Here is a 15,621-nt window from a genome sequence, read left to right as displayed (position 1 = left end):
GTAATTTGCACCTGCATTGGCATCTATGCAATCAGTTTCCTTGTGTATGACTGTAAATGAGTTGTGTGTTTTATTGTCTGTAAAGGTGTAACTGTGGGGCACTGCTTGTTTTCAAGTCAGAAAACATAAAAGATTTCATTTCGAGGTGTGCCAGAATAGTTCCCAGAAACAACTGAGGTATTTAGTTGGGCAGTTGTGTCCTAATGGTTAGAGAGTCGGACTTCAGTTCGAGTCTCGGTACTGGCAGGGATTGTAGGTGGGGGGAGTGAATGACCACGACTGAGGTGAGACCCTTGAGCAAGGCACCGAACCCCCAACTGTTCCCCAGGTGCCGCAGCAAAAATGGCTGCCTACTGCTCTGAGTGTGTGTGTGTGTGTGTGTGTGTGTGTGTGTGTGTGTGTGTTCACTACTCACTGCTGTGTGTGTGCACTTGGATGGGTTAAATGCAGAGGACAAATTCTAAGTATGTGACTCACTCATTTAAACATGCAGACTCTTTTTTTAACAACTGACTGCCTCAGAAAAAGAAGAAATGTATTTTTAAATCACAAAGATATTTGATAGTCAATTGTATATTCAATTTCATATTCAATTGTGATTTTAAAATCGAGTTTGGAAAAAAACAAAACCTTGCCAATGGTGCACTATGTAAATATGCAAATATGCAAGAATCCTGTTCATTTAGTTCTAGATGTCTCTGTGTCTCATTGCATTTGATTCATTTTGAAATATTGTGATTTTCACACTATTTAAAACAATAATAGTTGCTTTTATCTGAAACTAATCAAATATCTATGCAAGATCAGATATTGAAGCTCTCTTTGTTTTGTAATGTTGTTATGGACAAGTAAGTTTTGTTCAGTTTTTTTTTTTTGTACTCATGTAAAATGTTTTGTATGAAAACATCTAAAGTGGTAAAGTACAGGGCGTTCATTTTCGGCTGTTAATGAGATAATGCTTTTTGTTTTTCTCACGTGCATAACAGCATTTATTTTCATCAGTACAAATATTTTGTCCTTTCTATTTTGAATAAAGTTTTGTATTTTAGGTTTTACATCTGTTTTTAAAAGCAGACTATAGCTAAGGCTGTAGTAAAGAGTATTTAGAGTATAAAGTTTGTTTTTCTTTTATTAATACAGAGCTGAAAGAAATGTATGGGGGTACATTGAATGTAAGTAAATAGCATTTGAGTAAATTACATTTGAATTGAAATAAATTGAATATTGATGTCTTATATGAGATTATGTATGTATTTACTATAATAAATTTTTCGGTTTACTACAGGAATAAGAGTAAACGGAGTAAAAAAAGGTTAGACAATAGCACCCTCTGCTGGATGTGTTTTAAATAACAAGACAAAGAGAAGAACTCGTACAATTTCGGTAATGTTACGGAAACACACGATAAGTCTTTCGGTCTCGTTCGGGAACGTTACGGAAATACACGATCGGTAATCACTCCGCGACAAAAGCCTAATAACTAAATTACCAAGACGTGTGAACGCCGATTGGTCACCACACTCCTGTCCTGACAGCTGAGGCGAGGGCATTCACTGAACCAGCAACCACATTCACAAGCATCATATGAGGCTGTGATTAAGAAAAACTTTCTGCGGATATTTCGAAAGGTTAAACAGAAAGGTATGTGACTTACATCTTAGTAAACTTTATATTCTGTCACTGGCAGCGGTGCACCTGCTATATTTAATGAGTTTTGGATATGCGCACACCTGCGTAATATTATGACTGCATTGCGCTTCTCTGAGTTTGGAGTGTATTATGACGTCTTCATTCATCTTCTGCTTTTTTGTCATCTGGAATAACGCTCATTCTGCATAAACCTAACGGAAGAATGAGTAGGCTATATTATTTAGGTTTTCTAAATGATAGGTTTTCTAAATGCGCTGATAAGGAAAATTAAATGGTCATAGCCTACTAATGCGAGTTTATTATTATTATTATTGTTGATAATAATAATTATAATATTATTATTAATTATTTGCATCTTATTTTAATGACAACGAAGGATTCTGTCTTCAGCAGCTTTTTTAAACTACATCCAACTCCACCTACTCACTCATGCACAAAAATACACACAGGTCTGTACTGGTTTAATTCGCTTAAAGGATCAGTGTGGTTTCGAGAGATCTGCACCTTGTGCTCGTTCACGTGGTTTGTGTGTGTGTGAATCTGTCAGGAGCTCTTTAATCTGTCCCTGTTCCCGACCTGACACGTGGCGTGACAATGCCAACACACTGCCAGGCTGAAAACAAGTCAAGTGCGCACTGCAGTGCACTCCAGAAGAACCAGACAAGTGCCTTTAGCGTAGACAGAGAGTTTGATTAATAGTTATAAATCTTTACAGATAGATGGAGTGGCTGCTGATTTGTCTCAGTGGTTCCTAGGGTGTTGCTTTGCAGTTTAGAGAGTGTTCTGGGTTGTTTCTATATTTAAAACTGTTAAATGATATGGTGATATTGAATTGATCCTATTTTATTTTCCAGTTCTGTTATATTTAAAAAAAAAAGAAGAAAAAAAAACCTTATTAGGTCAATACAGGCCAAAGGTCTGGTGGATGTACGTTTGGGTTTTTAGAATAATAAGCTTAAACACACCACCAGTTTTTCCAGCCACCAAAATAAATAAAGTTACCCTGTGCACTTACTTTACTTGGAGGTATTGCTGATCAGTAATGGAGTCGGTGTATGGGGTTTGTGATATGGCAGTGCATTTTTCTCAGCGCACCATGTATATGAGCAAACTTTTGTCTCCTTCATTAGTCATGTTCATTCATCTAAGTCAGCAGTTTTATTTAATCATAAATGGATGAGAGTGAGCTAATTAGAGCCTGAATAAAACATTGCACGCCAGAGGAACATGATTGGGCACGTAATTTAGTTCAGAGTATAGAAGATCATTAATAAAAACTTATCAGAGTCATGTTCATTCTTCAACAAGTAGTTAATCATAAAAAAATGCAAGTAAGCTGAAGTAGTTTCTTTGGTGACACTGCACTGCTGTGCCAAACAGAAAACAAGTGTGTGCACACCAGACTGACATATAATTAAGGAATTTTCTATTTCATAGTGTTGTATGCGTGCTTTCCTAGTGATTTGTGACATACTGTACAGAGGCAGTACATTTTTATCAGTGTATAATGTAAATGTACAAATTTATTTATTTTTTCTTCTTTCTTTTTGTCTAAAAACAGGAAATAAACTGCAGTTAATCTGAAAAATGCATGCAAGACTATAATGAAAACCTGGGATTAAAATCTAATTTAAATTTGACAATAAACATTTACATAAAATGAAGATATATTTATTACAAAGCTCTGCATCTTAAAAATTAGAAAATAAAAATGAGAACAAATATACCTAGTTTGATAATGCTGGTTTCATAAATATCAATAAAAACTTTCTATCATGTACAGTTTTTTTTTTTTTTCACAAAATAAGAATGAAGTTAAATTGAACCAAAATTATATATGTGTTAGTTTTAATGTACTTATCAAAATAACAACAGCTATCAAAAGTCAAAAGTTTTGGTTCTGTTCCATTTAATGTCAAAAAAACTTTACAAAATAACTTTAACAAAATCTATAATTTTCTGTTCATCAGGGTCTTAAGCTCTTATTTTCTTCTCACTGGCCACAATTCTAACCTAGAGATCTGTATTAGTCATAAAATAATGTCCTCAGAATCATTCATACATGTGAAATTTTTTTTTTTATAACCTGTCATTGTGGCAGTTTTTCTGGTGACTAAGGCGTAATACAAGACTTCTTTGCCTTGCAAATAGTTGTTGAAAGAAAAAATGCTACAAAATGCAGACTACTTCTTTTTTTTTTAAGTTTGAAAAAAAATATTTTTCCTTTCAAATTTATTTTTTTTTATCTCAAATTGTCATGATGATAATTTAATTTTAAATTAATAATATTTCATTCAGTTAAAAAAAAATGTGAAATGGAAGGTATTTCACTGGTGGTCTCAGACATTTGGGCTATGTTGTATGTGTATTGTAAGCTGCTTTTAAATATTTTAGCATTGGTGTGTGAAGATTTGGGACTGAAATAAAGAATTGAGTGTGGAGGTGATCTGGCAGGTTGTGTGGGTGTGCTGGGGAAACGCTGAGAAGACATGCTGATTCAGTACAATTACATCCCATTCTGTCCCCGAACATCCATTAAAAGTGCTCTCACTGCTTCCTTGGGTCTCTCTGGACCTGTACCCGCTGTCGTAACGAGCCGATCGGAGCAGAGCCGCAGAGTGATCAAAAAATAATGCGTTGTTGCAGGTTGAGTTTGCTGAGTTTTGAGAGTAAGGCTTTTTACAAAACCCCTCCCATCTTTCACAGCTGTTACACTAGATTTTAAATCTCTCTTTTCCCCTCTTTTGCTGTTTTCAGCATTCCATCTCTTTCAGATTTCTAATAGGGTCACATCAGCCTGTCCAGTATGATGAAAGATTGCCTTCAGTTCCTCATTGAGCCAGCCAAGAAGCTCAAGTTTCGTCTGAAGGTACAGTGAGTCATTCATTCATTCATTTGTTGCATCAGAGGATTTTTTCCCAGTAATTCAGTGAAACTCATTATATCAGGGTATTTTTTTCAATTACAGGCAATTTTGTTAAATGGTAAATAATTGTGTTTATTTGGGATAGGCTACATAAAACACTATCTATGAATTTCAACTACTAACACTTTTATGTTTGATGAGTTAATTTTTATCAAAACTAACTTAGTTGTGGCTTCATTTACACCACAACCAACATTTCCCGCTAATAAAGTATTGTACTTGTTTATCAATGAGACCTTATGAAATGTGAGATATGTAGAGTATGAGGAAAATTAAGATCAATATAACTTGTGAACAGAATATATATTTTATGTCACTTTTATATGGAATAGAATTATTTACAGTCAAGCCAAAATTGTCAAAACATATGAAAAAATAGTGAAAATATGAATTATTTAATATGAAAATATGATATATAGTTACTGTTTGTATTTAGAATAAACTACATAAAATGTGAGGTACAACTACAGGCTTTTATGTCAGATGAGTTGACATCTATCAAAACTAGTTTAGTTGTGGCATCATTTTCATCACAATTTTTCCTGCTATAAAATGAAATGTAAGATGTGGCGTGTGCGGAAAATGAAGAAAAATATCTCTTATATATTTTAATATTTTTTTCTCTTTTATATTTTTATTTTGAATATAACCAATTCCAGTCCAGCTGTAACTACTGAACTTGTGTAAAAAGTGTACAAATATTGTTTAATTATTTAATATGAAAATATTATTTAAATGTGTAATTAAGATAAATAAAATGCTAGCTATGAAATTAGTCGGCAGTTATAATCCAGCCCATAATGTAACAATACAAAATTTGAGATGTGGTAGAGATGTTCATGACTTTAAGAAAAAAAAATGAATATAGCATTTATAAGTTTAGCCATTATATTCCTTGGTGGAGCTTTAGTTACTCCATGATTTCCAAATGTCTGTGCAGGAGACGCGGAAGAGAGTGAAGCATGTAAAGAAAGAGCCATTAACAGAGAGTCAGCTGTTTATTATGGAGCTCGCACGAGAACTCAACAGGATCTGTCAGGTAAGACAAACATATTGTTGCATTGTACCTGTACCTGGCTTTTCTCTAGCTGCTTAGAGTCAGGGTCAAGAAATAAATCCACTACCATCAACTACATTTCTACACACATTTGCAAACTCTGTTTATCTCTGATGGAAGCTCTTATGCTGATGTCTTTCAGAGGTCAGATATTCTGGCTCACATCTGGACTGGAGAGGATGTATGGCCTCCACACGCCTGTCGAGAGTTCATTGTGGAGACCGCCAACATCCTGGAGATGAAGGTTAGAACCTGAGCTGAAATGAATCACAGGCAACTGAATTGTACTTCAACAAATTCAACACATTTACATGTCCTGTTTAAGGTTTATGTCTTGTAAGCTGCTTCATCAAGACTAAAATGGGATTTTCTAGAAAATGATTATTCTGGGAAGAAAATGATGATAAAATATAAATGTCATATGCTATGTGTATGTATAACAATTTATGTGTGATTCATACTGAAAAAGGAAATTTTATTTTCATGCAAACATTATAAAACATTCAAATCAGGGAAATTCATTTGAATTCTACTTCTTAGTTCAGAAATGTAAAAAGCATTCTCAGTTCATTTCTGATTGATGCACACTCCTGTTCCTCAGTAAATATAGTCGCCTTCCTGTATTCATTTAGCTGCATCCTACAGGAGACACACTCTGTTTTTCAGACAGCTGTTGTTTCTCAGGATCTGCATGGCTTTAATTACAGGCTGATGTTGGTTGGTTAGAGGCATGTGTTATATTTAGAAAAAATCCTGCTTTAGACACAAACTGCCATCAGTCCCCATAGTAACCAGCTAGTCTGTTTCTATCAGGCTGACTGACAGCTCCAGTAGCTTGAGGGTTTTAAATTCTCTGTTTTCAAAGGATCAAGCTTTAATCGTGCTTTGTTTTTAAGTTATAGTATAGTCCACAGTACTTTTGTGTCCTTGAGCTGTAGTTCGCTCCATGGAGTCCGCCTCGCGGATTTAGTGTACTTTTAAAAAAGCTTGTTGTCAGCACATTGCGTCTGAGAAATCAAAGTAATTGATTTTTCAGACAAGGGCTGTTTATTAAAAAGGTTACTGCGTCATAAATGTCAGCTCAAAGGGCTTAAGTTATTGAGGCAATTATTTTCACAGTTACTGATATTGAATCAAAAATACTGTATGTTGCAAAATTGAACAGTTTTGAGGGATTTAGATCACAATGTCTCTATACTGTGTGTGGTTATTTATGTCATAGAGATGATACAGACATTCAACTGGCCAGATGTAGTTTATATTCATTCCAAAGCCATGACTAGAGATTTCGTTGTTCAAAAGCACCTTAAAAATATCATAGAAGTCCATAACTTGAATGCTATATTCCAAGTCTTCTGAGGTTTTTTTCTTATTATGCAGGAAAATACTGAGACACCCATGGAAGTTTATGCTGATCTGCATCCAGAAAAGCGGGACTGGAAGAGTCATTTACTGAGCATGCTGGAGCAGGGAGGAGAATATGACATGGGCCCGTACAAAAGGACCATTATGGACTGGACAAGAGGACAGCGCAACAGACACCCGGTGAGGACGATTCCGAAAATACATCCGCATATTCACTACCAAAACTATCTTCATCAGGTGCATTCTGGGATGTTTTTCAAACAGTATTGAAAATGTTCATATTTAACGTAAAAAAAAATATATATATACAGTACAGACCAAAAGTTTAGAAACATTACTATTTTTTATGTTTTTGAAAGAAGTCTCTTCTGCTCATCAAGCCTGCATTTATTTGATCAAAAATACAGAAAAAAAACTGTAATATTGTAAAATATTATTACAACTTAAAATAATAGTTTTTCTATTTGAATATACTTTAAAAAAAATAATTTATTCCTGTGATGCAAAGCTGAATTTTCAGCATCATTACTCCAGCCTTCAGTGTCACATGTAACATCCAGTCTATCACATGATCATTTAGAAATCATTCTAATATTCTGATTTATTATGAGTGTTGGAAACAGTTCTGCTGTCTAATATATTTGATGAATAAAAGGTTAAAAAGAACTGGATTTATTAAAAATAAAAATAAGATTCTAATAATATATATTCTAATAATATATTTTCTTTACTATCACTTTTTATCAATTTAACACATCCTTGCTGAATAAAAAGTATTGATTTTATTTTTAAAAAAAAGAAAGAAAAAAAATCACTGACCCCAAATTACTGACCAGTAGTGTATATTGTTATTACAAAATATTTATATCTATATCACAAAAATCTTTTTTTTTTTTTTTTTTTTTTTTTTTTTTTTTTTTTTATTCATCAAAGTATCCTAAAAAAGTATCACATGTTCTGAAAAAATATTAAGCAGCAGAACTGTTTCCAACTTTGATAATGAATCATCATATTAGAATGATTTCTAAAGGATCATGTGATAATGATCCTAAAAATTCAGCTTTGCATCACAGAAATAAATAAAGTATAATAAATTTAAAAACAATTATTTTAAATTGTAATAATATATCACAATATTACATTTTTTTTCTGTATTTTTGGATCAAATAAGTGCAGGCTTGATGATCAGAAGAAACTTCTTTCAAAAAACATTAAAAATAGTAATGTTTCCCAAACTTTTTCCTGTACTGTTCGTGTGTACTTATTATATGTAGATATATGTATATATTATATACATGTATATGTATATATATTTATATATATATAATATATACCTATATATATATATATATATACATATCTATCGAATATATATTAACGTGTATATATACAACATTATATATATAATTATATATATATACATATTATTAGGGCTGTCGAAATTAACGTTTATTACGCGGGTCCTTAAAGTCTTAAGAGGTCTTAAATTTAAATTTAAACACGTTTTCTGTTTCAGGGTTTCCGCGGGTCCTTAAAGTCTTAAGAGGTCTTAAATTTAAATTTAAAAATATTAAATGGTACAAGAAAGTCTTCATTATGATTTCAAGAGGTCTTAAATTTGGGGGGGGACAGACAAGAATTGCAATATGGCTAAAGGCCCGTTCACACCAAGAACGATAACTATAAAGATAACTATAAAGATAACGATATTAGCGTCCACACCAGCGAACGATATCTTCTGTTTATTCTAAGCGCACGCTCTTCTGGCGCTTTAAATTCTCAAGCTCGTTACAGCAGGATGGATTCTGATTGGCTGTCAATTTTTTTTATCGTTCATCAGCTGGAAAAATATAATTTTGAAAGTGATTCCAACTATATCTTTTTCTTTGTCTTTATCGTTATAGTTGTGGTGTGGACGCTGCTGTTCTTTAATACTGAAAATGATTTTTAGAACTATATCTTTATTGTTATCTTTATAGTTATCGTCCTTATAAAGCCCAGATAAAAATGTGTGATTAAGTTGCAATCAATCATGAGTTAACCCATGACAATCATGCAGTGAACCACTGTTACATATTTTAATCGATTGACAGCCCTTATATATATATATATATATATACTGTATATATATATATACATACACACTTAAATAAAAATGTAATAATATATAAGTCTACAAAACTAATTTCAGTTATTTAAGCATAAACCTCTAGATCAAAAGGTTTGTATAATAATATAATCTAGTGTGTACAAAAAAAATTTCTGGTAGTGTTTATATAGGCCTCTATATAGCAAATATGTTAATATCCATAAATACATTAATGGCTACATTTTCTCAGGAGTAATTGGTTTGTGAGTGAATATCAGTCCATGCTGTAAATGAAGCATCTTACTCTATCTGTGGGTCTTAGTCTCGGGTTGCTCTCTGATTAAGAATTAAGATATTAACCTTGCTATGATCCTCTTTTCAGACTGGGTTGAGTACAGACGACCTCACTGACTGACCTGAGAGAGACATGCACAGCCCGCTAAGCTGTATAAATTAGATTTACCATTGATTTCTGTTGTTTTTCATTTAAAATAATGACAGATTTGAAAAACACTTCTAGCTTACTGCATACTACATGATGCACACTATATACTGCCAGGGTTTCTGCAGGTCTTAAAAAGTTATTAATGGGATAGTTCAACCAAAAATAAAAATTCTCATCATTTTGAAGAATGCGTGTAACCTTTATTTTTAACAGTGTACTACTTTTAAAATTGTATGTAAATGTATCTTGATTTAAGGATGTTAATATATTTGAATTGTAAAACAATATATACATTTTTTTCATACTATGAAAGTCAGTGGTTCTTAATTGGCATTGATGGTTCCATGAAGAAACTGTGAAATCCATAGAACCTTTTCATTGCACAAAAGGTTCTTTAAAGTGGACAAATATTCTTCATATTCTTCACACTAAAAAAAAAAAAAAAATTGTTCTTTTAGGAAATGTTCACTGAAAGGTTCTTTGGGAAACCAAAAATTGTTCTTCAATGGCATAGCTGTGAGACCTTTGATTTTTAAGAGTGCATGCATTATGCAGCAATACCTGAATAAATGCATTTTTCTCTTTCATATACAAAATAGTTAAACAGCTTCTTCAGGGAGGTCAGCCTTCAAATGGCTAGCTATTAGCTGTCACACATTAACCTGGATACGAGAAAGCATTTAAACATCGATAAAATTACACACCTTTAAGTGTATAGGGACATGCATCCTTTCAATATAGCATTACCTTTCTCATCCCTAATCAATCATTTATACCTTTCTCAGAGTCGTTTTTATTTTCTTAGAAGTAATTTGTGTGTAACTCAATACAAGTAAATACTTTTAGTGAAGTATCATCTCTCTTTCTCTGATTTCAAACAACTCCACTGACCTGCCTTTGTCACATGCATAAACACTAATGAATGTTTTTGTTTCTAAAGTGTGTTATAAAAATCTGTGTTTGCTTCTGGTCTTTCTCTCTCAGCATGGTATCTGGCCGGGTGAGGCGGTGTTGATGATGTTGGATGACGTGGAGCTGCAGTGGAAGCGGGGTCACCTGTCACACCTGCAGTCTGCCTTGGAGATGCTCATAGGGGTCGTGCTTGGGGAACATCTGGACAAGGTGTGATGCCTCTAGAAACATACAACATTCAAAGACATTCCATAAATTCAAAATTCAATTCAATTTTTAATTTATTTAATAACCAGCACCACTGACATTAAGCACACCTGTGTGTTTGTAGGAGCTCATTCCAAGGCTGTGGCTGGTACAAAAACAAAAGACCCAGAAGATCGGTGAGAAGGCAATGACATTAATGTCCCAGAATTGATTCTGAAGTATAGTTAGGAACAGATGCTGTAAGTGATTTCTGCTCCACTAGTGGCACCAAGTGGAATTAAAAAAAAAAATCCCAGATAGTCGGGTATCTTCTTGAATATATTATATACAATATATTCCAAAAATCACATACATTATTAGTTTAGACATGAAGTTGTTTATGATCAGTGTGTCTTGAATGGCTTTTCTGATAATCTCTTTCTCTCTCTGATCTTCTTTAGATTGCACTAGCTACATTCCACACATAGGTGAGAGATTGTAGGTTCATGAAGCAAAAAATTAATAATTGAATGCCATTTAAATGCATTGACATTCAGCAGCTATAGTCATCAAGGCTGCCAATGCAATAGTTTCTGTTATTTCTATTATTTATGTAGTAACACAGAAATGTTGCTTTTCTTTTCAGTGTGGAACTGGATATGTGATGCTGCAGGTATGTGTCACAGTACACATACACACACACATACTGTATATACACTCATTCAAAAGTCTGATCAAAAATAAAACAGTATTATAATATTTTACATTTTCTATTTGAATATATTGTAAAATGTAATTTATTCCTGTAATCCAAAGCTGAATTTTCAACATCATTACTCCAGTGTTCAGTGTCACATGATCCTTCAGAAATCATTGTAATAATATTTTGTAGAAACCTTGATAAATTCTTTACAGGATTCTTTAATATATGAAAAATTCAAAAGAACAGCATTTATTTAAAATAGAAATCGTTTGTAATATTATATACGTATGTCCTTGATGTTACTTTTCACTAATTTAAAATATTCTTGAGTTTAAGATAATTAATAATTTTATTATATAGATGTGTGTGTGTGTGTGTGTATATATAAACATCCATGTATAATCAGTCAAACAAATGAGACAAATATTTTCTTTGTCATTTATTTATTCAGGAAAATGATCCAATATTAAATATCTGTGAGTGGCAAAAGTATATGAATCTCTAGGATTAGCTGTTAATTTAAGTTGAAATTCGAGTCCATCTGTTCAGAGGTGTTTTCAATCAGTGAGAGGACTATCGGGTGTCATTGCCTGCCCTGTTTTATTTAGAGAACAGGGATCTATCAAAGTCTGATCATGTTTGTGCAAGTGTATCATGGCACAAAGAAATTAGAGAGAGTTGCTGTTGCTCATCAGGCAAGAAAAGGTTACAAAACCATCTCTAAAGAGTTTGTACTCCACAAATCCCCAGTCAGACAGATTGTGTAAAAATTGAGGAGTTGTCGACCAACAAAGATCATTCCAAAAGCAAGATGTGTAATAGTCTGTGAGGTTGCAAAGGACCCAAGAGTAACTTTTAAGTAACTAAAGGCCTTTCTCTCACTGGTAATATTAATGTTCATGAGTCCATTGTCCGTTGCAGTTATTGCTGCAAAAGGGACACTGAAATAGAAAATTCTAAAAGGTTCACAAACTTTCAAGCAGCACTGTATATGTGTGTGTCTATGTATATATATATATATATATATATATATATATATATATATATACACTGTTCAATTTCTTGAAAATCTTCCATGATACGCTTAAAGACTTAAATCTAACTGTAAGTGCTACCCTGTTTTACAGTGGAGGTGACTTTAGACCCAGAGACGGCCAACCCTGCTCTGGTTCTGTCTGAGGACTGCAAGCGCATGCAGTGTGGTCTGGAGCGGCGTGAGGTTCCCTGCAGCCTGAGGCGCTTTGATGGCTGGTGGTGCTGTCTCGGCTCTGAGGGCTTCTCGTCGGGACGCCGGTACTGGGAGGTAGAAGTGGGTGACCGTGATTGGCGTCTCGGGGTGGCCAAAGAATCAGCTCTCTGCAAAGGCTACAGACCGCTCAACACTCAGAGCGGATACCTCACCCTCAGGCTGGAGCGGGGCTCCGAGCTCAAGGCCCTGACCATACCACCCACACCCTTGCCCCAGTCGCTCATCCCGCGGAGGGTGGGGGTCTATCTGGACTATGAGGAGGGGCAGCTATCCTTCTATGACACCCAGAAGCGTGCGCACATCTACACATACAGCGAGAGGTTCACAGAGAAGCTTTACCCAGTGTTTGGGACGGTGGAGATGGTGCGCGAGATGGTGATCAGGCCTTCAGACCTGAGGGAGCGATGTCTCTGTAAGGGGCAATGCCTGTTCTGCTAAAGTACGTAACGATCGCACAATCCTCACACACATGGATATGAAGAAATTACAAAAACCATAAAACATTTATACAGTAATTGATCAATGCTTACAAAAAAATAGAAGGAATTTTACTTTTTTTTTTTTTTTAGAGTAGCTAAAGCTGTGATTTCTGCACTGCTAGCAACACGAAAGAACTGTAAAAAATCTTGTTGTTAAACAGTCTGCAATTGGTCAGACAAACAGATAGTCCCAGATAGATGTATTTTTGTAGACCAACTTTGAAGTTAAGCATGACCCTGATTCCCTCGACAGAAACCCAAATTGTTTCTGTGTGAGACCAGTTGGCATGCAGTGTTTTAACTTTTTTTGAATTAATCAACCTCCAAATGGTGTAGTCTATGCATATTAATCTGGGATAGAATTGATTTTAACATTGAAAAAATAAATGGGATATTTCAGTTATGCTTTTCTTTGTGCAGCTACCAAAAAATGATGCTTAAAAATTCTAAGGGCTTGTTTGCTCATACTTATGCATGAGTGCTGGGAATGTGTTCATGACTTCATCTTCATGCTAAAATGCAGATACCTTAAGTGCTTTAGTTTAATTTAACCTGGAAAATCTCCTACTGACTCACATTTGCTAGAATGTTGAGCATTCAAAATGCAACCAACAATGATTACATTATTATAATATTTCTAAATTATTTGCATACTGAATTGTGATTATTTTTTCATTACCCATATAATGTCCATTACCATTGTTTTTTTTTTAAATAAAATATTATAATTAGCCAAATCCAAGGCCTAAAACGGAAATATTGTTTTGCTGACCTGAATGCACTATTTTCCCAGTTTTAGCAAGTGTTGGATAAAATCACATTCAACTCCATGTTTGTCAGTAACATAAGAAAGCATATAGAGGGCAGTGTCAGGACATTCTCCTCCAATCAATGTAAAGCATTTCAGTAGCTCATTTCACAGTGTGCTAAAAAAGATTGCACCTAAATCTGTTTCTAATAAACAAAGCTGACACACAAGGAGTCGACTGTGGTAGGATGATTTATTGGTAAGATGAACTAATGTGCAGTGAGACGTTTTGCATACTACAAATATGATGGTGAAATGCAATTTTAACATAAAACTCTAAAAAAAAAAGATATGTTCCCAAGACAAAAGTACCATACAAATTATTAAAGGTAGTAAAAATGTAATTGCATAGGTGTGAGATTGGTAACATTTTTCCATATTGCCAGTAGTGTACAAACCTGGCAGACTTTATATGTCATCTGAAATACAGCCACAGACCTAAAGTTACAACAGCACATCTTGCAACCAGGCAATAAAAAACAAACCTCAGTAACATATTTACAATCCTAAGAATCAAGTCCATATGTATGCACTCATGTGTTGCAACATTTTATGCAACGCTTAACAAAAAAAATAATTGAATTAGGAGGAAAAATACTAACAAGTTGAAGTATACACTCTAAATCAAGAGACATGGCATATTTTATGTGAAAATGCATTTAGAAAACCTACATGCTCAAAAAACGTGATGCATCTTGAAACTTGAAAGCAACATCAATGATATAAACATCATGAAACCTGCCAAATTCAAGCCTCGTCAAAATGAATGCAGTTAAGCTCAAATGAGCAACAGAACCGTATCCCACGCCACAAACGTCAATAACATTCCTCGCATATACTACATGAAACGGTTTAATGCCAAAAGTTTTAACAAATACCAGTTTGGAAGCAATAAGATAACACTAAAAGGTTTTTTGAGTCTTTACAGTCAACAAAATATCAAGGTTTGAAGAATCCAAGAACTCCGCTGTTCTCATGCTCACATAAACACCATATATTGTGCACATTGGTCTGTGAACTTTTCTAGTTTGACTTGAGCGTATGTTTTTGCTGCTGCTCTGCCACGTGATTTCAGTTGAAGGCAAAAGGAAGTTAATAGTACTGTCTCTCCACCTTCTTAGTGACGGTGCTGCTGGACATCACTCCTCTCTGCACCATCTCCACCTGCCGCGTCATGGTGCCGCCCGACTCTGTGATCTGTCTGCTCGACATCATCATCATACCTTCTAGAAAAAACACATCAGACACAGTTAGAAAGTTCCAACATATTTATATAACAACAATATTTTATCTAGAAGTTATATTATTTAAAAAGAAATAAATTGGAATGAAATAAAATGAGTATCAACTGCTTTTAAGTTTTTAAAAAAAAAAAATTTATAACTTTATCATGCACACAACATATGTTTTTTCCAGAAAAACTAGACGATTGATATCACCAACAGAAATCTGTATTTAATGTAATAAAGTCTATTAAATATTATAAAATACTTCCTATTTGTTATTTTTGTTATATTTTATAATGATATTAGAACAAATTTCCACTGTGGTCTTTTTTTCTATAAAACACGCAAAAATAATAATCAATAGGTTTAAGTGATAATTTTAATATTTTTAATCTTTGTTTTTTTGAAAACAATGTGTTGAACGTTTTGTGGAAATTTGCATTATATGGCTGTGCTTTTCATATCAAACTTAATTATAGATTCTTTATTTGATAAAAATGTATGTATTTTACATTTAACAACATAA

The 15,621-nt window shown here is 33.8% G+C and overlaps 2 protein-coding genes across 9 annotated transcripts in view; one reads left to right on the top strand and one right to left on the bottom strand.

Moving 5' to 3' along the window:
* The first annotated feature begins 1,483 nt into the window (after nt 1-1,483).
* On the top strand, nt 1,484-15,210 carry LOC109085666 (butyrophilin subfamily 2 member A1-like). 2 transcript variants are annotated; one of them, XM_042761838.1, is made up of 11 exons: nt 1,484-1,641; nt 4,408-4,519; nt 5,517-5,615; nt 5,776-5,877; nt 7,014-7,178; nt 10,517-10,654; nt 10,776-10,827; nt 11,092-11,118; nt 11,277-11,303; nt 12,461-13,021; nt 14,991-15,210. In XM_042761838.1, exons 2-10 carry the CDS (start codon nt 4,457-4,459, stop codon nt 13,018-13,020), a joined length of 1,233 nt encoding a protein of 410 aa, XP_042617772.1. In that variant the 5' UTR covers nt 1,484-1,641; nt 4,408-4,456; the 3' UTR covers nt 13,021; nt 14,991-15,210. The 2 variants fall into 2 exon arrangements, with proteins under 2 accessions (XP_042617772.1, XP_042617773.1); XM_042761839.1 differs by having other exon boundaries at nt 1,485-1,641; nt 4,425-4,519.
* The window catches only part of LOC109059019 (integrin beta-4-like), a 31,525-nt gene continuing 29,947 nt past the window's right edge, over nt 14,044-15,621 (bottom strand). For 5 of the 7 annotated variants that reach the window (XM_042761831.1, XM_042761830.1, XM_042761833.1 and 2 more), the window contains one exon: nt 14,044-15,095. In XM_042761831.1, coding sequence (XP_042617765.1) covers nt 14,962-15,095 — 134 coding nt within the window. In that variant the 3' untranslated portion in view covers nt 14,044-14,961. The remainder of the gene's footprint in view (nt 15,096-15,621) is intronic. The other 2 variants (XM_042761832.1, XM_042761836.1) reach the window with 1 other exon arrangement.

The sequence above is a fragment of the Cyprinus carpio genome, chromosome A8 (genome assembly GCF_018340385.1).
Source record: "Cyprinus carpio isolate SPL01 chromosome A8, ASM1834038v1, whole genome shotgun sequence".
Taxonomy (NCBI): domain Eukaryota; kingdom Metazoa; phylum Chordata; class Actinopteri; order Cypriniformes; family Cyprinidae; genus Cyprinus; species Cyprinus carpio.
Note: the sequence above shows the minus strand (reverse complement) of the source record. Positions and strands in the feature narration are given on the sequence as shown.